General features: G+C 36.1%; 1 protein-coding gene and 2 pseudogenes across 2 annotated transcripts in view; 1 reads left to right on the top strand and 2 right to left on the bottom strand.

The window, feature by feature from the left end:
* Nucleotides 1-462: 462 nt before the first annotated feature.
* SCRN3 (secernin 3) overlaps nt 463-25,717 on the bottom strand; it is a 31,661-nt gene continuing 6,406 nt past the window's right edge. The window contains exons 5-8 of one of the 2 annotated variants that reach the window (XM_078071008.1): nt 23,378-23,590; nt 10,809-10,971; nt 9,652-9,832; nt 463-1,878 (exon numbers count right to left, since the gene is read on the bottom strand). In XM_078071008.1, the coding sequence (XP_077927134.1) occupies nt 1,708-1,878; nt 9,652-9,832; nt 10,809-10,971; nt 23,378-23,590 (728 nt within the window). In that variant the 3' untranslated portion in view covers nt 463-1,707. The remainder of the gene's footprint in view (nt 1,879-9,651; nt 9,833-10,808; nt 10,972-23,377; nt 23,591-25,717) is intronic. The other variant, XM_078071009.1, reaches the window with a different exon arrangement.
* Nucleotides 8,430-9,640, bottom strand: LOC118525220 (small ribosomal subunit protein uS2 pseudogene; annotated as a pseudogene).
* Nucleotides 19,620-20,923, top strand: LOC118525221 (U1 small nuclear ribonucleoprotein C pseudogene; annotated as a pseudogene).

The following is a 25,717-nucleotide window of genomic DNA, read 5'->3' as shown; positions in this document are numbered from 1 at the left end:
TCCTGATATGAGGAATTCTTAATCTCAGGAAACAAACCAAGGGTTGCTGGAGTGGGGGGGGTGGGAGGGATGGGGTGGCTAGGTGATGGACACTGGGGAGGGTATGTGCTATGATGAGCACTGTGAATTGTTTAAGACTGATGAATTACAGACCTGTACCTCTGAAACAAATAATACATTATATGTTAAAAAAAAAAAGAAGATAATAGAAGGGAAAAATGAAGGGGGGGGAATCGGAGGGGGAGACGAACCATGAGAGACTATGGACTCTCAGAAACAAACTGAGGGTTCTAGAGGGGAGCCGGGTGGGGGGATGGGTTAGCCTGGTGATGGGTATTAAAGAGGGCACGTTCTGCATGGAGCACTGGGTGTTGTGCACAAACAATGAATCATGGAACACTACATCAAAAACTAATGATGTAATGTATGGTGATCAACATAACATGATAAAATAAAAAAAAAAATAAATAAAAGATTTTATTATTTATTTGACAGAGAGAGACACAGCCAGAGAGGGAACACAAGCGGGGGAGTGGGAGAGGGAGAAGCAGGCTTCCCACCAGCAGGGAGCCCGATGCTGGGCTCTGCGGTCATGACCTGAGCAGAAGGCAGATGCTTAACAACTGAGCCACCCAGGCACCCCTAAAAAAATTTTTCTTGAGCACTCTTTAAATATAATGATCCACTACTTTAGTAATAATCCTAATTACAGTGATAGCAACCAATAAATATGATAATATAATCAAATATCTAAAATACATATTTCTAGAAACCAATAAATAGTGTTATTTTGAGTTGGATTTTTCTTTTGTTTATTATTTGCGACTTTGAGTCTTGGTAATCTCTATGTAACTTTAACAAAGTTTTATAAACTTTGGGTAGATATTACTCATTTATAATGTTCATAATACATTAGACACTCTAATGTTCATAATACACTAGCAATCCTATTTCATTGCCACTATCTCACTCCTGTTACTATTTTTACTGAGTGAACAGAAATAAAATTTGAGAAAGATTCGAGACACAGAAACAGTATCTCCTAAGGTCTTAGTTCCCTTATCCCATTTCCTAATCCCCAGACAAGCTCTTCTAAAAATATTAAAAGCCTATAAAGGTGCATACCTGAAAAACTGCTTGATAATTAGAGCTAAAAGCTCACTGGTCAGCCAAGTCTTGACAAAAAAGCATGTCTGAATTTAATAAAAGTGTAATAAGATAATGTGTAAATCTAGAATATTTTGTTAGGGATGATTAACATGTACCTAATGAGAAAAAACTCATTAGTCGAAACAATATTTTCCATTACTAAAGAAAAATCTACTTTCTTGCTGTAAATGAGAAAATTATTTGAGGATAATACATAACTATAATAAACATAAATCCATGCATTATTTTAATATTTTATGCTTCATTGAATATTAAATTATTATTAAATTATTATAATTTTTAAAAAGGTATTATGGCTAAAAAAAAAAAAAAACACAAGTAAATACCTGAAATACCTCCTGGCTATCCCCTGATATACGTGCCTAATTCCAATGTTATTTTCTTTCTCAATATCTCAGCAAGGCTATCTGTAGTTCTAATAGGCCATTAACGTAAATGCTATTAAAGAATAATCAGATCTGCTCAAATGAGGTTATATCATTTACCAAGATGATAGATTCTGACTTTGAAGAAGATTGCTGACCATTTATATGACCACTAAGGACTAATGTTTGACTTATAAATTCTAATTTCATCTTTTGCACACTGAGGAAAGAGATTAACAACTTTATCCACATCAAGATGCTTGTTTTGAAGAATTGATTCCATCTCTTTGAATAGTTCTTTCTCCAGTTTCTTCATGTTGTCCAACAGGGTTTTGGCTTTTTCCTGAACAATTAAAAAATAAAAATAAATAAACACACAGACACACGTACAAGTCTAACCAAATTCCAACTCACCTCTACGGACAAGATTTATTCATTCTGGTTTCCACTTATAGTTTGGTTCCCCTCCTCTTATTCTTTAGATATAGAAGGAATGAAATTCTTCAGGAAAAATCATTGTTCTAGATTGAATTAACGATTAACCCCAATTTATTAGGTATTTTTAGTAGAAAAGATAAGAGTAACTGCGTAGGATTAGTCTATAAGCAAGAAACCTAAAAGACAAATAACAGGACCATTGAAATTATGATACTGTGTATGGGGAACATTGCTGAAAATTGAGGCTAAGATATTTTTTTAATGAATCTTTATTTTGAAAGCTTTATTATATAGCTACTACAAATAGTTGACTTAAACATCTTATTTTGATAGTATAGCTTTAAGCAGCATTTTTGTCGTAAGTAATCAATTTTCATATCATCAATGTTCCTTATTCTTCGAGGCTAAGATATTTTTATGAAGTTGGATCTTCTATATTTAAAATCAGGATTATCAGATTCAACAAAGGAAAAAGAACAGCAGTATTCAAGGGAAAGAAACTAAAAGAAAAGACATTTTCTCGATGATTCCTCCCTATGATTTCTCTCTGTTTCAAGAAGGGGGCAAATGGTCATGACTTTTACAGAATGAAGCAATTTTTCAGTTATTGATGAATTACCATAACCAGTTACAGGGTAGGTACTGAGAGAAAAAGTATGTAAGAAGAAAGTTATTAGAAAATGAGCTTGGGGGGTGCCTGGGTGGCTCAGTCGTTAAGCGTCTGCCTTCGGCTCAGGTCATGATCCCAGGGTCCTGGGATCGAGCCCCACATCAGGCTCCCTGCTCCACGGGAAGCCTGCATCTCCCTCTCCCACTTCCCCCTGCTTGTGTTCCCTCTCTCGCTGTGTCTCTCTCTGTCAAATAAATAAAATCTTAAAAAAAAAAAAGAAAGAAAGAAAATGAGCTTGGAAGTTTTCCTTCCATTTCTATTTTTTGGAACAATTTCAGAAGAATAGGTATTAATTCTTCTTTAAATGTTTGGTAGAATTCCCCTGGGAAGCCATCTGGCCCTGGGCTTTTGTTTGTTGGGAGATTTTTGATGACTGCTTCAATTTCCTTAGTGGTTATAGGTCTGTTCAGGTTTTCTATTTCTTCCTCGTTCAGTTTTGGCAGTTTATACATCTCTAGGAATGCATCCATTTCTTCCAGATTATCTAATTTGCTGACATATAGTTGCTCATAATATGTTCTTATAATTGTTTGTGTTTCTTTGGTGTTGGTTGTGATCTCTCCTCTTTCATTCATGATTTTATTTATTTGGGTCATTCTCTTTTCTTTTTGATAAGTCTGGCCAGGGGTTTATCAATCTTATTAATTCTTTCAAGGAACCAGCTCCTAGCTTCCTTGATCTGTTCTACTGTTCTTTTGGTTTCTATTTCATTGATTTCTGCTCTGATCTTTATTATTTCTCTTCTCCTGTCGGGTTTAGGCTTTATTTGCTGTTTTTCCTCCAGCTCCTTTAGGTGTAGGGTTAGGTTGTGTATTTGAGACCTTTCTTGTTTCTTGAGAAAGGCTTGTATTGCTATATACTTTCCTCTTAGGACTGCCTTTGCTGCATCCCAAAGATTTTCAACAGTTGTGTTTTCATTTTCATTTGTTTCCATGAATTTTTTTAATTCTTCTTTAATTTCCTTGTTGACCCATTCATTCTTTAGAAGGATGCTCTTTAGCCTCCATGTATTTGAGTTCTTTCCGACTTTCCTCTTGTGATTGAGTTCTAGTTTCAAAGCATTGTGGTCTGAAAATATGCAGGGAATGATCCCAATCTTTTGGTACCAGTTGAGACCTGATTTGTGACCTAGGATGTGATCTATTCTGGAGAATGTTCCATGGGCACTAGAGAAGAATGTGTATTCTGTTGCTTTGGGATGGAAAGTTCTGAATATATCTGTGAAGTCCATTTGGTCCAGTGTGTCATTTAAAGCCTTTATTTCCTTGTTGATCTTTTGCTTAGATGATCTGTCCATTTCAGTGAGGGGGGTGTTAAAGTCCCCCACTATTATTGTATTGTTGTTGATGTGTTTCTTTGCTTTTGTTATTAATTGGCTTATATACTTGGCTGCTCCCATGTTAGGGGCATAGATATTTACAATTGTTAGATCTTCTTATTGGATAGACCCTTTAAATATCATATAGTGTCCTTCCTCATCTCTTATTATAGTCTTTGGTTTAAAATCTTATTTGTCTGATATAAGGACTGCCACCCCAGCTTTCTTTTGGTGTCCATTAGCATGGTAAATGGTTTTCCACCTCCTCACTTTCAATCTGGGGGTGTCTTTGGGTATAAAATGAGTCTCTTGCAGACAGCATATCGATGGGTCTTGTTTTTTTATCCAATCTGATACCCTGTGTCTTTTGATTGGGGCATTTAGCCCATTTACATTCAGGGTAACTACTGAAAGATATGAATTTAGTGCCATTGTATTGCCTGTAAGGTTACTGTTACTGTATATTGTCTGTGTTCCTTTCTGGTCTATGTTACTTTTAGGCTCTCTCTTTGCTTAGAGGACCCCTTCCAATATTTCTTGTGGGGCTAGTTTTGTGTTTGCAAAGATACAAATGTAGGGATCCAAAGGGGTACGTGCACCCCGATGTTTATAGCAGCAATGTCCACAATAGCCAAACTATGGAAAGAGCCAAGATGTCCATCAACAGATGAATGGATAAAGAAAATGTGGTATATATATACAATGGAATATTATGCAGCCATCAAAAGGAATGAAATCTTGCCATTTGCAACGACGTGGATGGAACTGGAGGGTGTTATGCTGAGCGAAATAAGTCAATCAGAGAAAGACATGTATCATATGACCTCACTGATATGAGGAATTCTTAATCTCAGGAAACAAACTGAGGGTTGCTGGAGTGGTGGGGGGGTGGGAGGGATGGGGTGGCTGGGTGATAGATATTGGGGAGGGTGTGTGCTATGGTGAGCGCTGTGAATTGTGTAAGACTGATGAATCACAGACCTGTACCTCTGAAACAAATAATACATTATATGTTAAAAAAAAAAAAAGAAGAAGAAGAAGATAGCAGGAAGGGAAAAATGAAGGGGGGGAAATCGGAGGGGGAGACGAACCATGAGAGACTATGGACTCTGAGAAACAAACTGAGGGTTCTAGAGGGGAAGGGGGTGGGGAGATGGGTTAGCCTGGTGATGGGTATTAAAGAGGGCACGTACTGAATGGAGCACTGGGTGTTATATGCAAACAATGAATCATGGAACACTACAGCAAAAACTAATGATGTAATGTATGGTGATTAACATAACATAATAAAATTTAAAAAAAATAAAGAAAATGAGCATAATTTAAAAAATTTGAACCATTATGGCACAGAACTCCAAAAAACAAAGATTCTTAACCTTAATGTGGACTTTAAAATCAAATTGTATCGACTTTTTCTGAAGAAATGCTACATTACATATCAGTGGGAAAAATGTATTTTGTCTACAAATGGTATTGGAATAATTAGTCAGCTCTTGGAAAACAGAATCCCTATTTCCTAGCATACACAAAAATAAATTTCAGACAAATTAAAGAACTAAATATTTTTTTCAAACACACATATACATACTGGAAAAAAAATACAGAAGTTATATTTATTTTGAGGTGAGGCTGGCCTTTTCAAGCATAAAATCAAGATGCCTTAAAGGAAAAGACTAACAAATGTAATTGACTAAACTTAAAACTTTTTTGTCAGACAAAAAAGTTAAACAATAAACTGATGAAAAATCTGCAATATAACAGACTCAAAATTCACATATTTTTGCCTCTTTGAGGCAAAAGACAAAAACAACCAAGAAACAATTTAAAAATAGGCTAAGGAAAAGAAGAGGCAAGTCATTTAAGAGGAAATACTAATGGCCAATAAACATATGAGAAGATTTTAACCTCATTAGTAATCAAGAAATGTAAAACAAGGGGCGCCTGGGTGGCTCAGCTGGTTAAGCAGTTAAGCAGCTGCCTTCGGGGGCACCTGGGTGGCTCAGTTGTTAACCATCTGCCTTTGGCTCAGGTCATTATCCAGGGTCCTGGGATCAAGCCCCACATCAGGCTCCGGGCTCCGCGGGAAGCCTGCTTCTCCCTCTCCCACTCCCCCTTGCTTGTGTTCCCTCTCTCACTGTGTCTCTCTCTGTCAAATAAATAAATAAAATCTTTAAAAAAAAAAAAAAAAAGCGGCTGCCTTTGGCTCAAGTCATGATCTCAGGGTCCTGGGATGGATTGGGCTCCCTGCTCAGCGGGGAGCCTGCTTCTCCCTCTCCCTCTCCCTCTGCCCCTCCCCACCGCTCATGCTTGTGCGCGTGCTCTCTCAAATAAATAAAATCTTAAAAAAAATGTAAATTAAAAGTAGCATTGGCTCTAAGACATAAAAGTAGATTAGAACCAGAGAAAGACAAATACCATATGATTTCACTTGGATGTGGAATCTAAAAAACAAAACAAACAGCAAAAATAGACCCATAAATACATAGCAAACAGATTGATTGTTGCCAGAGGAGAGGGGCATGAGGGGGTGAGCAAAATGGGTGAAGAGGAGAGGGGGATACAGATGTCCAGTTATGGAATGAATAAGTCACGGGGGATAAAAGGCACATAAGGAATATAGTTAATGGTATTGTAATAGCATATGGTGACAGATGGCAGCTACACTTGGGGTGTATATAATGTATAGAGTTGTCCAATCACTATATTGTACACCTGAAACTAATGTTAACATCGTGTGTCAACTATACTTAAATTTAAAAAAAAAGTAGACTAGAACCCAGCTCTTTGACACTTCTTCCCTCAAATTCTATTGTCTTTCCACTACTTTCTGTTGTCAATCAACATTTAATGCCTATTAAGTAAAGCCTAAAACAGTAACAACAGCTTTTAAATTTTTATTTCAGTATTACTTAGAAAAATGTCAATCAGCAATTTAATTAAACAAGTCTACAAAACCAACCTTCCAGAAGCAGTATTGAGGGGAAAAGGAAGCTGACAACTCTTGAGAACTATAGTAAGCAATTAGTGCAGTGTGGAGGCTGCTCAGGGAGGAATGAGGGAAAATCCCCCCAGAGCAGTCTTGAAACATATCACTGAGGAACTTGAGCATCAAGGCAAGAGGAACCAAAGGGCTCATCACTCTTCACAGAGCTGTGCTGAGTCTGGAGGGTAAGCCAAGCTCATGCAGTGTATGACACCATGGCCAGTGGATTGGGCTTTCATCAGCACACTTAATGGGCTCCTGGGACAAATTGCTTGCCTCTCACTCCATGCCACCAGGCTACAAAAAGTGTTTACACTCGAAGTTTGTTTTTTTTTTTCTTTTTTAAAGATTTATTTGAAGGAGGGGAGGGGCAGAGGGAGAGGAAGAGAGAGTCTTAAGCAGACTCCTCGCTGAGCATGGGGCCCACACGTGACCGATGCTGGGCTTCATGTCAGGCTCAATCTCATGACCCTGAGATCACAACCTGAGTTGAAACCAAGAGTCAGACGCTGAACTGACTGTGCCACCCAGGTGCCCCTACACTCAAAGTTTTAATAAAATAAAATAAATAAATATAATATAAAAAAATAAAGCAAGAATAGTGTCAAGAATTCACAGCAAATAGCAGGTCTGGACAGAACTATCTGCTTTAAGCGTAAGCAAAGCAGGCAGGGGAATGGCAACCATGCAAACATACTACAGACAAAAGTCAATAAACAATTACCTGGAGGACAATTAATTTAATTCACTTTATGTAGAAAGAATGTAAATGTATATACCTTGATGAAGAAAAGGAATTATAGGCAATAGAGTATAAACAGGTGAGAAAAGGTATAAGATGGCGAATCTTTTCCTTCATTGAAGGAAGTGAGTTGATGGTTCTGTAAAAAACCTTTAGGTAGCCCTTCCATTTCCTTCTAGTCTATTTTTTATCTCTGGGGCAGAGAGGGAAGAGGGCAAGAAGGCTGAAGAAGTATGGATATTATAAAATTGTCAATCTATGTGTGTATCTTATCTGTGTCCCCCAAAATATATCTGCTTATTTCTAGAGATGAGATTTTGGATGATATGTTAATCTTCTATAATGCTTACATTTAAAAGTCACAAGCATTTATCATTTTTTTAAAACTCCAACTCATTATTATTATTTTAAGTCTAAGGGGTGTTAAGCACTTTCCATTAAAATTAATCTAAGGCTATATGATTCAGAACGTTATGTAAGAGACTATGTTAACTGCCCTCCAGTAGCTTTGTCATTTTTGGTGTGAGATATAAACGAAGTAAGCTGCTTAAACTCCCTAAGTCTCAGATTCTTTATCAGTAAAATGAACATAATAATAGTAGCTACTCATAAAGAATGTGAAGATTAAATAAAATATTCTGTGTAATGGTACCATGATGCTGTTGGATAGTAAGTGCTCAGTAAATGTTAGGTACTGTTATTACATTTAATATATTAAATTTCCCTAAAAGATTCACAATGCATTTTTTTTTTTTTTTAATTTTACAAACTGTTTATTTTCCGTCAACCTTTCCCATCTCTATTCCCATTTTGTTTGCCTTTGTGGAAGAGCAGCTTAAGACCACTCAGTGGTTGTTCCTACCCATTCAGTGGCCTGAGCAGTGGGAGCTGCAGACCAGTCTTCAGGGGCCGGCTGGGCGCTCCAGTCTTCAGCAGGGAACTGCTGCATAGGCACCGAGGGCACCTGCACGCCTTCAGACCAGTCTGCGACTTCAGGCTGAGTAGCAGTGACCTCAGGAGCTGGAGCCGTCCATTCACCCTGAAATTCCTCCTGGGTCACAGCCTTTTCAGCGGCGGCCTGCTCTTCCTCTTCAATCTCTTCAGATCTCTGTAGACGTAGCGATCAGGTATGACCTCCCATGGGTGTTGCGGGAAATGGTGCCACGCATGCGCAGAACTTCCCTGGCCAGCCGCCAGCACATCAGACCCACTGCAAGGGATGGCAATGTCCACACAGCGCAGAGGAGAGTCAGCGTTAGACAGAGCGATGGTAGGCAGGTTAACATAAGACGCCTCTGTAAGAGGCTGGTGGTCAGCCCCGGGATCAGTAACCACCAGCAGTCTCGGCTCCCAGAGGCTGCCTGGATCTGGTTAGTGAAGGTTCCAGGAGCGAAGGAGCCGGCAATAGGAGTGGCTCCCGTAGCAGCAGCAAATTTCAGCACAGCTCGCTGGCCAGTGTTCCTGGACGATGTGACACTGACATCGGCTGGGTTTTCAATGGCAACAATGGCACGAGCTGCCAGCAGAAGCTTCTCCCAGGTTCTCCTCAGATTTATGATGTAGATCCCATCACTTTTCCTTTTGTAGATGTACTGTTCCATTTGAAAGTCAAGGTTGGTGCCACCTAAATGGGTTCCTGCTGCAAGGAATTTGAGGACATCCTCCTCCTTCATTTGCAGGACATCAAGGGCTCCGGACATTGTGAAAGTTTCCTTAAGTTACGACGGGAACGCAAAACCATGCCGTATGGACACTTTCCTGGGTAGCGCGGAAAGGCTCACAATGCATTCTTAACGATTATTTTTAACCTTCAATTACAGGTCTATAATCTAAACATCTAAACTATTTTTAAACCTATTTTTGATGAAGGAAGGAAAGAAAGCTGAAATTCCGAAGTTCAAAATGTGGACTGAATCATACTTAAAACCATTCTTAATGATAAAACAGAATATAATTTAATCATACCTCCTTTTTATCTATTATTTCCAATGCCTGTTGATGTTTTTGGTAGAGTGGGTGTCTTCTGTCAGGCTTAAACTGAAAACGTGGCTTCTTTTTAACTGGATCTTCAAGTTCAAATGTTGGTGAACTGGTATCCAATAGTGGTGGAATATTTGGTACAAATATGAAAGGCTTAAAAATGGATCTAGAAGAAAAAGTCTTCATTAAATTGGCTTGTGGGGATATAAAAATATTCAGCATTATTCTAAATCTTTTAAGATTCCCTCTAGTCTCTATTAATTTGTTACATACTAGTTGTTCCTGTCATACTAGTTATACCCATGTCTGTCTTTCCTGGTACACTGGGCTCTCCTTTGGGGCTGGGGAGCACACTTTATTTAGTATTCCCATGAACCTAACAAAGGGGCTGGCACAGAAACAGTGCCAACTGTTTTATAGTTGAACTGAAATTATAGTTCATCATTTTCTACTGCAAACTCCACAGTTGAAGGGTAAGAACAATCCTCAGTGTTAATAGATTGAGGATTAGGATTTGACATGAAAATCAGCAGCAGTATTAAGGTATTCACGAGTCTCATCCCATCTTCTTGAAAATATCTTTAATAACATGAAAGACCATAACACTAGGAGATAGTGACTATAAGATCATTTCTAAATGTAATGTACATTAAGTTCTATGAGAGACACTAATGACTAAAGATAGTCTGTACAAATCCTACTTTAGATATAACTTCAACTACTCATAGCTTAAATTTTATATGCATGTATTTTCTAGATACAAGCAGATAAGTAACCATCTAAATCCAGCTCAACTACATCATTTAATCTTTTTACTGTTATTAATCATCTAATATTGTAATATTGAATCTGCAAAAGAAAACCATCTACTTTTCTTTTCTTGACAATCTTAAATATATTTGGGGAAAGAGAGTAGAGATAACTGCATACAAGAATCTATTAACATATTCTCCTGTAAAAATGAGAATAGTTATGGCAGTTATGTACATATGGAAATGGCAGACTACAACCTGAACAGAAAATGCATCCAAAAATTATTGTCATGTTTGTGTAAGAAAATTTAGCCTGGCAAAATCACCAACAGACTAATGACTACCCCACTCCTTGACCCCTTGCTGGTTTACAATATTCTATGACTTTACCTCTCAGGATCAGGAGTTCCAGTAAAGAAGTGAATGCAAGGAAGGCTGGAGTCTTGAGGTAAAATAGAAACCATGCTTGCAGTGGTCAGGAATTCTCCCTCCATATTAATGCCACTTGGTTTATCTCGGAGAATTTCCATCATTGTTTCAAAAGTTATATTTCCTAGGGAAATCATTTTAAAAATCATCAAATACATATGAATTTGTAGATTGATATACTGTAAATATGAGCTGCTTTCTCTATATTGATAATATATAACATGAGATAATAGTCTAGGTATAAATTAGAGATTGACTCTAAACAAACCTTGTATCATAAATATTAGATTAGTTTCATTCCACTGTTGTAATGAAAATATAAAATACAAAGTCTCAAAACCATTTATCAGGTAAAATCGTAACTTCTTAAGAAGGAATAAAAAATGCAAAATATGCTCAGTCTTGTTGCCCTTAACAAAAATTTTTAAGATGTATTTAGTTAGCAGTGAACTGACAATATCAGTAACTACTATCTGGGTCTATCCATTCTGGGAACAAAATATTAAGAGAATATTGTGCTTGGTTTCCAATATTATACAAGATGTTCTTTATAAAATAATATACTACTTTTCCTATAATAATTTCTGTACCTGACTTTAATACCCTTATCTGAAAGTGTGAATTGTAACCAGAGTGGGAATGAAGGAGACAAAACACATTATTGGTTAATAGAATTTTTTTTTTAAAGATTTTTATCTATTTGACAGAGAGAGAACAAGCAGAGGGAGAGAGAGGGAGAAGCAGGCTCCCTGCTGAGCAAGGAGCCCGATGTGGGACTCGATCCCAGGACCCTGGGATCATGACCTGGACCGAAGGCAGCCGCTTAACCAACTGAGCCACCCAGGCGTCCCTGGTTAATAGAATTTTTATGAACATAATTCTGCTGGACTACTTAAAAAACTTAAATGTCCATTGTGTGTGATGAAAATAGATGGCATTATATTTTGTTTTCTGTTTTCATATGTGAAGTTTGATATTTTAAGTTTTTTATTTTAGAAAAATAGAAAAAAATCTATTTTATCTCTTTAGCAAACACAACATGACCATTGTTACAGAGAGCCTCAGAATTCCGTATTTGCAAGGTATTTCCACCAAAAAATTTAAAAAGCCAATCATGCCTTCAGACAGCTCTGCTCCTTGCTATACATTTCCATAGTCAAAGATGTGGTTCCAGATCTAACTCCTAATAACAAGATGAATAATCTTATCCCTACACAATGCAGTCCTCCAAAAGTAGCCCAAATACCTTCTTCTAACATGTCATAATTCTCTTCCCAAAAATTTGACTCTCAATTCCCCTGAATCAAAACTCCTTCAAATTAAAACTTACCATTAAGCTTAATTGGAATAAGGTTCTCCTTTCCTATAAGCATTCCTGATCTTTTGTATATATTGGTCCTATCTCTGCCATTAGATTATAAATTCTCTAAAGACAAGAATGGGATTTTTCTCTGTTTAGTTCTCATTCATTCAGTACATACTTATTGAGCATCTACTAAATGCCACGCACTGTCCTAGGAAATGGAGAAACAGAGAGATAGATATTGATGCACTTTGACATAGATATGTAGCTCTGTGAATGTAAAGAAGTGAAAGTCCCCTGGTCCAATTTCAGTTGGGGTGACCACAGTTAACAGTTCAAAAAAGGATCTTTCCTGAAGAGTTTCAGAATAGGTTTAAAAGCCTTCCCCTGAATAAATACAAGAAATTCTCATTATCAAAAGAAAATGGTATTAGAAAATAGCCATTTAAAGCAGCACATTTAAAATAAGAATCAAAATTTCATGGTAAATAGTGGAGGAAAAGGACTGATTAGGTCTTTAAAATGAAATAATAATATTACAAAAATAAATTTATATAAGCTTATAGTTAACAAAATTTAGGTTAGAATTTTAATATGCTAATTCTGAGAACAATGACTAAATCCAGTGTAATTTTTCCAACAAAAGTGGTAAGAGAATGTAACTTTAACTACTGCAACATGATCACAAAGATAATTTTTTAAAATTATTTATTTGAGAAAGTGAGAGCATGAGTGGAGGGGCAGAGGGAGAGGGAGAAGCAGACTCCCCGCCAAGCAGGAAGCCTGACTCAGGACTTGATCCCAGGACCCTGAGATCATGACCTGAGCCAAAGGCAGACAGTTAACCGACTGAGCCATCCACCCGCCCAAAACATACTAATTTAAGTCCGTGTCTGATGAAGCTAGTTTATGTATACCAGTGGGTCACTTTCTACTGTCTGCTTTCTCTTGGTTTTCAGTCACTTAGTCTTATTCCTTGGCATGTCTGATAATTTTTTATTGAATGTTGGACACTATGGATGAAAGTTTATAGAAGTTCTTCATGATGTTTTCCTCAACAGAGGATTTAATTTTCTTCTGGAAAACAGACAGAATATAAGTAGATTACCTATTGATCCAGTTGAGACTGGTCTATTCCCTATTGTAGCTTTTCTGGGTTCTCAACTGAAAGCCTGGGATATTTCCCAGGCCTCTTCCTGGTTGGCTATTAGATCTAAGTGTGTCCCTAAGGCCTTGTGAGATTCCCAAATCTCTACTTAGCTTTTTAGGCTCTTAGCAACTACTTTTGTCTTGATTTCTCAATATCTCATCCTACATTTGTGCTGCTTAGAAGTCAAAAATTGCTTTAAGGAGAAATTGTGACATAGAAGGTCAGGCACTTTTCAGAGTATAGTTAATCTTTTCTCAATCTCTTGGATCTAGGCCCTCATGTCCTAACTGTTTTGGGTGTTCACCTATACCTTCAAACAGTTGTTTTTATTCCTCCAGCTTTTATAGTTATTCTGGGGGGAGGTTAGTGTAATACTAGTTATTCCTTGATAACCAGAAGCAGAAGTCCAGCTCAGTGCTTTTAATCACTCCACTATTGAGCCTCCCATCAGTCTCTTTTTACCCTCAAGTAGTATCAATTTTTCAATAATAGTAACGAACATGATACACCCATATTATAAAAAGTACAGTTAAAAAAAAACCATAAAACATATAGTTCCTGCCATCAGATATTTTCACATACTTTATATTGGAAATGTTTAACTATTGCATTAAAATTCATTCTAAAGAAACAAATAACTTTCATTTAACACAGTTGGTTGAGCACGGGTATTTATCTCCTCTCTCCTAATACCCTACTATAATAACAGTAAAGGAAAACAAAATGAAATAACTCACAAAGACAAAGAGAGCATGAAAAGCAAGAATTTCCTCCCTCCATTCCCATGATATAAGGGAATAATTAAAAGAAAAAAGCTTACAGCAAGTCTGTACTCAAAATGTGATTCTGTGACATTTAAAATTAAAATAAAATTGACTTCCATATAAAATAATCTAATATTATACCCTCAGTCAATCATATACGTTACTATTTCATGTTAATAGCAAATTTTCCATTTCTCCTTAGGATAGCTATGACTTCAAATTCAAGAAAAATAATTTATAGATAACTTGTTATAAGAACAAATCTTTCATTAATTTTAAGAAAATGCAGGAAGAAAAAAAGAGGGTGTATCTGAAAACAGCCCTTAACATTAAAACTAAACAATAAAGCAAAAGCCTACCATCCACACCTATCTATCAGACACATAGCTTCTGCACCTAGTGAGATTTTAAAATGATTCAAATCTAAATTCCTATAAATGGCAAGTTTTAATGAAAACAGTGTCAGAACCATAACACTGCGATAATACAGGTATTATGAAAATGTTTTCTGTATTCAAAACCTACAATTCTCAAAATGAAGGGAGGATTTACATGATCACTTGAGTAGGATAGCTATAAGTAATCCACTAGCAAGCATTGAATAAGTACTGAGACTGCAGTAGCAGGGTTCAGTAAAATGAATGCAAAACACAGGGTGCAATTTCACTGCAATTTAAACTAGTTATTTAAAATACATGAGTGAATATAGATACAATTTGGATATACATGCAGCACAGTTAATAGCTATCAGGTAGCTGGAAAGAAGAAGGGTAGGCTCTTCCACCTAGAAAAATCATAGGAAAAATTAACTATAATGTACTACCAGACAATTTTCTATGAAAGTATTGGAAAGACATTTATTCTTTTGGCAAGCACAGAAAGCTGGATGAACTGTACGTTATACTTGGGGAGAAAAAGAAGTTTCAGGTCAGATGCAACTCTTGCTATAATCATGCATTCATTTTAAATCTATATATAATCCAGCTATTTTGTAGTTAAAAATAACAGAATTAATTACTATGATGCAGTGGCTAAATAATTTATAATTACCTCTATTTTTTTCTTTATTTTATCCAATTACCCAGTTAAACCCTAGGATTCTTGACATTTTCCTCTCCACCTTAATTATGTGTTGTTCTTCTTCATTTTTTTAGGAATACTTCCTAATTTATGTCCTGAACCTCTAAGTTATTGCCAGAAAAAAGTACACAACAGTGATCTTTGTTAAATTATCTGTAAGTTACAATTTAATTTAATTCAACTAACAATCCTTTGTTAACTTAATCAAAAAATACATATTAAACACATACAAAATACTAGCGCAAGACACTGAACTAGGTGCTGAGAGAAATATAAGCTCAAATAAGAGAGTCCATTTTTTTCAGTTTCATAGAGGAGATAAAAAGAGCACAGTTTCCTCATTTGTGAAATGAAGATAATACCTACTTCACATAGTTCCTTAGAGAAGATAATGCAATCACTTAGCACAGTGTCCAGCCCGATAGCTTTTAAGAAATGGGAATAGGTACTGCTGCAACTGCTACTCAGTCTCTACTTTTACAGTAATAGTAAATCTAAAATTCCTTAGAATAACACATTTTAGCATTTTCTACATACCCATCTACATGAAAAAAAAAGACAGTCTAAATAACCTATTTATAAAATGACTAACATTAAGAAACCTTATTAAAAAAACCTTTCACATGAGGGGCGCCTGGGTGGCCCAGTCGGTTAAGGTCTGCCTTCAGCTCAGGTCATGATCCCAGGGTCCTGGGATCGAGCCCCACATCGGGCTCCCTGCTCAGCAGGAAGCCTGCTTCTCCCTCTCCCTCTCCCCCTGCTTGTGTTCCCTCTCTCGCTCTCTCTCTCTCTGTCAAAAAATAAAATCTTTATTTATTTATGTTTTTAAAGATTTTATTTATTTATCTGACAGAGACAGACACAGTCTGTCTGCCCCAAAAAATAAAATCTTTAAAAACATAGTCACGGGGCGCCTGGGTGGCTCAGTCGTTAAGTGTCTGCCTTCGGCTCAGGTCATGATCCCAGGGTCCTGGGATCGAGCCCCACATCGGGCTCCCTGCTCAGCGGGAAGCCTGCTTCTCCCTCTCCCACTCCCCCTGCTTGTGTTCCCTTTCTCACTGTGTCTTTCTCTGTCAAATAAATAAATAAAATCTTTAAAAAAAAAAAAACATAGTCACAAAATGTTTTCTGTCATACCAAATAACTAACAGATTACTAATGTGTTTAATGAATACCTAAGAAACAAATATCAATCACTGACCTATCTCCAAATAGTTGCTTTCTGATTGGTTTACAGAACCATTTTATCCTCCAAGTGAAGGAGAATATATTAGTCACATATTTTGAAATATTAATGGAATGACCCATTTAGTCGCTAACTGCCACCCAATAATCTAAATAGAAGTTATTTTTCTGGAGCTATTTGGAAGCAAAAGGACAAAGATACACTACAAGTTTTTTTAAGAGTTAGTAGTAACCAAATATAAAAATGGAAAAAGATGTATTAATAAACAGGCAATTTGAAATTACAATTTTTCAACAAACATAAGAATCTAAGAATAATTAGACATATGAGAATATGTCTAATCTCACTAGTAAGAGATTTCTATTTTAAAATAATAACATGCCATTTCTGCTACAAAATTTATCAAGGTTGAACAAAAATAATATCCTATATTGATAAATATATTAGAATGGCACTCAAATATTGCTGATGGAAATTTAAACTGATGCAACTTTTCTGGTGGTCATTTTGGCAACGTCTTCAAAAGCCTTAAAACATGCATATATGCTTTGACCCTACATCCTACTTCTAGAAACATATTCTAGGAAAATAATCGTGGATGGGAATATAAATAAGCTATAAGCATATTATGTAATTTTCAATAATGAAAAACTAAAAACAACCTAAATAATGGGAACTTTGTTAACTAAATTATGATTCATACAACTAATCTTTACTATATGATGATTATAACCATATGGAAATAAACAAGATATCAAAATAACAGAAAATTATGCATCTGTTAAAAATATGAGAAAATTGGGAATATATTAAAATAGAATTATCTACATTATATATTGCTAACTAAAGAAAAGTTATATGCAGAAAAGTGTGTGTGGCGTACTACCATTTCTGTAAAAAAAGAGAAAAAATTTATACATATTTGTTTCATTAAGTATATATTATCTCTGGAAGAATATATAAGGAATTGCCTATGGAAAAAAGAAATTAATATCTAGGGACAGGATAGAAGGAAATGACTTCACTGTATACACCCTGTGTACATGTGGATTTTGAATCATGGGAATATATTTCTATAAATAAAATAAGGTCATAGAATATTAAATGACATAGGAAGGAGTTCTGCTTTCAATTAGCCAAATAAGCTCCTATCGGACCAACCCTCCCTTAAATAACTATAAACTTGGGACAAAATATAGACTACCTGAAGGTTCTGTCAGTGAACAAAAGCCGGAAAATTCCGGAGGGAGACATTTCGAAGATGGGATGAAGCACAGGATAAATTTCCTATTTTTGTTTTGGCTTTAGCCCAAGGGAAGGCCTCAGTCAATGCTGTGCAATATTGTGCAAATATTTACAGAAAACCTTGGGCTTTCTGGCCTGAAGAACTAGAGGTCAACCACAGGTACTAGAAAGTGAAGGAAGAATCCCATAAAAGGCAGAGTTAGAGAGAAAAACCCCCAAATTCTGTGCAAAAACGTAACAAAACAAAAAACAAAAAACCCTGTCCAAATTTCCATCTGTTTTGTGAATCAGCATGTGGGGCACACTGCAAGCAGCACAGCTAAAGAAAAAGAACTGAGCTGAAATTTGAGCTGCCCACCAGTAGAGTTTGCAGGTTGAGTACAACCAGTTAAACTGTCTAGCAGACAACTGTCAAGAGTTATTCCTTTTTAGGTGAGTTTTGGTGGCTTGTGGCTTTCAAGGAACTAGTTCATTTCCTCAAAGTTTGTAGTATTTCCCCGTTATCCTCCTAATGCCGGTAGGGTAGATAATGATATTTCTTTACCTGACATGTAACTTGTGTTGTCTTCCTTTTTTTCTTTGTCAAGCTTTCTAGGGTGTATCAATTTTATTGATCTTTTCAAAGAACCAGGTTTTAGTTTGATCAATATTCTCCATTGTTTTATTTTCAATTTTATTGATTTTTGCTCTTATCTTTATTATTTCCATCCTTTTCCTTGATTGGGATTTTTGTTTGTTCATTTTTGGTTGGTTTTTTGTTTCATTTCTTGAGGTGAACTTTTAAGTTTATATTGTTGAGACCTCTCTTATTATCAACTATAAGCATTAAATGCTATAAATTTCCCTGTAAGCACTACCTTTGCTGCATCCTACAAATTTTGGTATATTCATTTTCACTTCATTCCCCTCAAAATATTTTTTTTTTCTCCCTCAAAATATTTTCTAATTTCCCTCAAGACTTCTTTTTTGACCCATTGGTTAAAAATGTGTAATTTCCAAGTATTTGGGGGACTTTGCAGATATCCTTCTATAATTGATTTCAAATTTAATTTCATTATCACCAGAGACCATACTTTGTTTTGTTTCTTTTAAATTTGGTAAGATTTGTTTTATGACCCAGGATATGGACAACCTTGGTGTATGTTTGTTGTGCACTTGAAAAGAATGTGTATTACACTGTTGTTGGGTGGAGTATCCTATAAATAATGGATTAGATCCAGTGGTTGATGGTATTGTTCAGTTTTTTTATATCCTTGCAGATTTCCTGTCCAGTAGTTCTTCTGAAAACTAAAAGAGAAGTATTGAAGTCTCCAATTATAATTGTGAAATTGTCTATTTCTCTTTTCAGTTCTATCAGTTCTTGCTTCATATATTTGGAAGCTTTGTTGTTAGATGCATATACATTTACCATGGAGACATAATAATCCCATTTAAATGACCTTTTCTGATTATGTAGTATCCCTCTTTCTTCCTGGTAATTTACCTTGCTCTAAAGTCTAATTCATCTAATATTTATATAGCCAACCCAGCTGTCTTTTGATGAGTGTTTACAAGATCTATCTTCTCCCATCCTTTTACTTTTCACCTTAAGTTAGTTATTTATATATAGCAATAGCTGAGTCTTGTTTTGTTTTGTTTTTTAAATTCACTTTCACATGCTCTTTTAATTGGTGTGCTTAGAACATTTATACTTATAGATATGTTGGAATTCAGGTCTACATTATATTGTTTGTTTTCCCTTTGATCCTTCTGGTTTGTTGTTCCTCCATTTCCCCTTTCTCGCCTTATTTTTGAATATTTTCTTAGTATTCTATTTTAATTTATCTGTTCAACTTTTTCTATACCTTATTATGTAGCTTTTTTTTTTTTTTTAAAGATTTTATTTATTTATTTGACAGAGAGAGACACAGCAAGAGAGGGAACACAAGCAGGGGGAGTGGGAGAGGGAGAAGCAGGCCTCCCGCCTAGGAGGGAGCCCGATGCGGGGCTCGATCCCAGGATCCTGGGATCATGACCTGAGCAGAAGGCAGACGCTTAACGACTGAGCCACCCAGGCGCCCCTATGTAGCTTTTTTTAAAGTTGATCTAGGGGCCTGCAGAGCAACATGCCTAAGTTTTATTGTGACTACTGGGACACACACCTTACCCATGATTCTCCATCTGTAAGACACACTGCAATGGTAGGAATCACAAAGAGAATATGAAAGACTACTATCAGAAATGGATGGAAGAGCAGGCTCAGAGCATGATCGACAAAACAACCGCTGCATTTCAACAAGGAAAGATAGCTCCTACTCCATTCTCTGCTCCTCCTCCTGCAGGGGCAATGATCCCACCTCCCCCCAGTCTCCCGGGTCCTCCGCACCCTGGTATGATGCCAGCACGCCATATGGGGGGCCCTCCCATGATGCCAATGATGGGCCCTCCTCCTCCTGGGATGATGCCAGTGGGATCTGCTCCTGAAATGAAGCCACCTATGGGAGGCCACATGCCAATGATGCCTGGGCCCCCAATTTTGAGACCTCCTGCCCGTCCCATGATGGTGCCCAGTCGGCCAGGAATGACTCGACCAGACAGATAAGAAGAGACAGGAACCTCTTTATATTCATTTTATATTACTTGGGTGCTGTGACTCTGGGTGTTTTCTCACAGCAGGACAAGGAAGACTTGCTCCCCCTTCCTATCAAAGAGAGAATAGATTTGCCAAGAAGTAGTGGGACAAAAAAAAAAAAAGAGCAATTTTCATTTGTATTGTGAAATGTGAAAATAAAATTGTCAACTGTTTTAGTTTAAAAAAAAAAAAGTTGATCTAGGATTACAATATACATACTTAACTTTTCCATTTACTAGAATTAATATTTTAAAACTTCAAGGAGAATGTAGGAATCTTACCACCATACAGGTCTCTATGTACTCCCCTCTTTATACTGAGGTAATTCTGTGTATTAAGGAAATGTAATGTTAGCTTATAACTGTCAGACATATTTTTAAAGTGTTAAGAGGAGAAACATAGTGTTATATTTACCCAGATATTTTTCATTTTTGCGGCTCTTCCTTCATTCTTAAAGTTCCATGTTTCACTGTGATATCATTTCCTTTATATCTAAAAAACTTCCTTTAAAATTTCTTTTAGATCAGGCTATTGGCAACAAAGTCTCTTAGTTTTCCTACATATCAGGATATTTTTCTTTCTCCTTCATTCCTGAAGAATATTTTGGCTGAATATAGAATTCTGGTTTGACAGATCTCTTCTTTTAGAATTTTAAAAATGTTGTTTCACTGCCTTTAGGCATCCATGGTTTATAATGATAAACTCGCAGAAATCACTTTTTTACCTACATGTAATTTGTTTTTCTTTAGCTGCTTTCAAGGCTTTTTTCTTTGTCTTTGGTTTTTAGCAATTTGTGCATTTAGGCATGGATTTGAGTTTATCTTGTTTGAGATTTCTAACACTCCTGAATCTGTAAGCTTAAGTCTTTTGCCATTTTGACAAGGTTTCAGCCATTATTCAAAAATTTTTCTGCATCACACCATTCTCTCCTTCTGAGACTCTAATGACATGAATTTTAGACATCTGGGTACTATTCCACAGTCCCTAAGACCCTATTCTTTTTGTTCGCTTGCTTCAACTTCTGTTGTTCAGATTAGACAGTTTCTACTGATCTATCTTCATGTCCACTGACTCTTTCCTCTGTCATCTCCATTCTGCTATTGAGCCTACTGAGTTAATTTTTACTTTGGTATTGTGTTTTTCAATGATAAAATTTCCAATGAACTACAGATTCTAATTAAAAGGCAGAACTTATTAGAATGGTTTTAAAAAAGAAAAGATCAAACTATATGCTTTTTATAAGAAATGCACTGATAGTCTGAATACTGATAGTTTGAAAGCAAATGATAGGTAAGTATATGTCATGTAAACAGTAAGCAGAAGACTGGGCTAAAATTGACTTCAAGAAAATGATCATTACTGTGAGAAATAATGTTTCATTAAGGCAAAAGGGCCAATTCACCAGGAAGACATAACAATTATAAATGTGTATGTACTTAACGATAGAGCTTCAAAATACAAAGCAAAAACACACAATTCCATAAATATAATTGGAGATTTTCACACTCCTCTCTCATTAATATATACAAAAATTAAAAAAAAAAAAATCAGTAAAGGCATAATGATCACAATATCCAGAAGGATCACATCCCTTAGTTGTGGTACCAAACCAGCCCTAGAGTAAAGGCTACTCTAGAGCTATCCTAGAAAAGCTTAAAAACAGTTACTTAACTAATATAAGTCCAACACTCTTTAAAGGAATAAAACAAAATCCAGCATGCAACAAATAAAATCTACAATGTCTACTATCCAATTAAAAATTACCAGACACATGAATAAGCAGGAAAATTTGAACCCAAACCAGAAGAAAATCAGATCAACAGAAACAGATCCAGAAACTGCAGAGATAATGGAGTTAGCAGACAATGAGGCTAAAACAGCTATTATAAAACAGGTATGTGCTGAATATGCTCATTGAAAAAAAACCATGAAAGTAATTAATAGAGAAATGGGAAATATACACAAAAAGTACCAAATGGAACATATAGAGATAAAAAAATAATAACTGAAATGACAGTATCACTAGATGAGATTAACAGCAGATTAGATAACGCAGAAGAAAAGATCAGTAAACTTGAGGACATAATAGAAACTATCCATAGTAAATGTAGAAACTACATCCTTTTATCTCAGTGTCCACATAACTTAAATGTTTTCAATGGCAGTTACATGTAGATTCATTATGGCAGATTTCTCATTTGGATGGGAAATTTGAGTAAAATCTGAATATCTATCATATCAAATATTCACATAGTGACTACAGAGACACAGGTATGCTGAGATCCTGTGTGATTTACTGGTTCAACCAGTGTTTGTTCCTCAGCACAGCACAGGTAGCTCCAGCTGAGCCTACCAAATACATTTAGCTCCGAGTTCAATCTCTCACCAGAGACTGTGCTGACCCATAGCCTGAGACAACAGATAGCTCAATTCCAGGCTGGGACTCTGGGAAGGGAGCAGAATTGCATTTTTCAGATTCATAATCTTGGTAAATAGTCCAGTTCCTGCTCCCCAAATAGGTCTTCACCTAGACACCTACATTCTCATGGATGTTAGAACTATTCTTTAAGGCTTATATCTGGTCCAGAATCCCCTCTTTGATACAGATAGAACTGTATGAGGAAGAGACACCTCAAATCTTGCCAACACTATGGGTTCTCTCTTCATTTTTGGTAGTTGGTGATTTCCTTTTCTTGTGTTCAACCTAACTATATATATCCTTAATGTTTAAATATTTTATTCAATATTTCTAGAATTGAGGAGAAGAGAGAATTCTTACATCTGCTCACTTTGTCTTCTCAACTAGTTCTAGATATAACTTTTTTAGTAAGAAAATAACATAAGAGTATTATCAAAAGACAAATTAAAGAAACCTGTCTCCATGTTCCAATAATTTCTGAGAAGAAAAATGATCCCAATTTTGTTTAAAAATATTAGTAAAAACTGAAAAAAGGGGTCTGAGGATTGTGAATCTAAACCTGTCATTCAAAAAGAATTATTATCCTCTCAGAATTATACAGCACTTCACTTATCTCTAGAAAAAAAGCTTATATTAGTTTACAAAATTTCAGTTTAATAAAACTGTATCTTTACTAAGAATAATTCCTTCAAAACCAGATTTTATCATACCCACATTATACGCAGGCAAAATATAATTTTTCATTCTGATATTATTTCAGTGATAAAATTACCTTTGTGTTTATTCAGAAGCTTGTAGCCTTCACAGTATCTGCCTGGTGAAATCATCATCTTGGCTGTGTCAAGATAAGAGTATGTTGCAGCAAAATCAAACTCCTTTTTACCATCCCACCAACCTTTCTGCTTAGCATAGTTTCTCATGTCTAGATGTTCCCGATCAATCTTGATTGTTATAGAAAGCTGATTAGAAATATTACGAACTCCCTCTATTTTCAAAGAAGAAGAGGGGAAGGGAAAAGAAAAATCACATTTAACATGTTATATTTATCTGTACATTATGATTCTTAATCACTATTTAAAATGCGAATATAGACTTCTAAATTTTGTACCATGTGTATCTCATCTATTACATACTCAAAAAGATAAATAGGGGTGCTTGGGTGGCTTGGTCCGGTAAGTGTCTGACTTTTGATTTCAACTCAGGTCATGATCTCGGGATCATGAGACAGACCTGCATCGGGCTTTGCGCTGGGTGTGGAACCTGCTTAAGATTCTCTCTCTCCCTCTCCCTCTGCCCCTTCTACCCCCCTCTGCTCTGCTTGCACTCTTTCTCTCTCCCTCTCTCTCCCCGCCCCAAAAAAGATAAATGAATTACTTTTTTTTAATTAAACTTTTTAAACTTTTTATTTTGAGGTAATTGTAGATTCATATGCAGTTGTAAGAAGTAATACAGAGATCCTGTGTACCCGTTACACAGTGTCCCCCAATGGTAACATCTTGTATAATAGCACAGCTAAACTACTGGTATTGACACAGTCAAGATCTAGAATATTTCCATCTCCACAAAGATCACTCACGTTGCCCTCCTACGGGCACACCCACTTATCTACCCCCACTAAACCCTCATTAACCCCAGGGAACCACTAGTCTGTTACCCATTTCTATTACTGTCATTTCAAGAATATTATACACATGAAATCATATAGCATATAACCTTTTTTTTCTTTTCTCACTTGACAGCATTCTCTAAAGATTCATCCAGGTTATTACATATATCAATAGTTCCTTCCTTTTTATTGCTGAGTATTATTCCATGGTATATACCAGTTTGTTTAACCATTCACAAGTTAAAGGACATCTGGGTTGTTTCTAGTTTTTGGCTAGCATGGAGAAAGCTGCTATAAATATTTGTGTACAGGTTCTTGTGTGAATGTAAGTTTCTGGGATAAATGCACAAGATTGCAATTGCTGGGTGGTATGGTAGTTGTGTACTTAGTTTTTTTAAAAAACTGCCAAACTGTTTTCCAGAGTAGCTACACATTCTTACCAGCAATGATTAAGTGGTCCATTCTCCACCATCTCACCAGTGCTTAGTAGTGTCATTTAAAAATTTTTAACTCTTTTGATATAAGTACAGAGATACCTCATTGTGGCTTTAGTTTGCATTTCCCTAATAGCTACTGATATTGAACATTTCATGTGCTTTTTTGACATCTGTATATCCCTTTAGGTGAAATATATCTTCCTGTCTTTTGCCCATTTTTCTGGTTGGATTGTCTTTTTACTGTTGAGTTTTGAGATTTATTTATTTGACAGAGAGAGACACAGAGAGAGAGGGAACACAAGCAGGGGGAGCGCCAGAGGGAGAAGCAGGCTTCCTGCTGAGCAGGGAGCCTGAAGTGGGGCTCTATCCCAGAACCCTGGGATCATGACCTGAGCCGAAGGCAGACGCTTAATGACTGAGCCACCCAGGCACCCCAATAAATAAAATCTTTAAAAAAAAAAAGATTTGATAAAATTAAAAAAAAAAGAATAACAGTCTGCTAAGTAGAAATCAATTAAATTACTCTAACAAAGTCATACTTGGGGTATTCTCACTACAAAAACTAGAATAACATCATGATAGAATCAGACAGGGAAGAGGAGTTTTCCATCTAACAGATAATTCACTAAAATTTAATTATGTAGTTCTTGGGCTCATTTAGTAATAGGAAGAGAAACCAGTTGGAAAAGTTAATCTACAACTGGATAATTACACTCAATGCAGGCGTTCATTTTGAATGGCTAGGTAGGGCTATCTTTCTCAACAGAATACATTTATTCATTTCTCTCTTGCATTTAGCACACTTAATAAAATAAAGAGTGCTAGTGGTACAATCAGGCCAATTATAAAATAAGAAGATAGTCTAAATTCAATTTTATATATTATGCAAAATAAAAACAGGTAAAATATAAAATAAAATGTCATCAAAACAACTGGCAATGACTTATTTTGAAAAATAACATCCAAATCCTCCAAAGCTCAAGGCTACCTTCATGAAGACTTTCTGAATTTCTCCAGCCCACAATGACTTTTCCTTTCTCTAAATGTTCACATCATCTATGTGCCTGAA

The sequence above is a fragment of the Halichoerus grypus genome, chromosome 4 (assembly GCF_964656455.1).
Source record: "Halichoerus grypus chromosome 4, mHalGry1.hap1.1, whole genome shotgun sequence".
NCBI lineage: Eukaryota > Metazoa > Chordata > Mammalia > Carnivora > Phocidae > Halichoerus > Halichoerus grypus.
The sequence above is the reverse complement of the archived record's forward strand: the minus strand, read 5'-3'. Positions and strand labels throughout refer to the sequence as shown.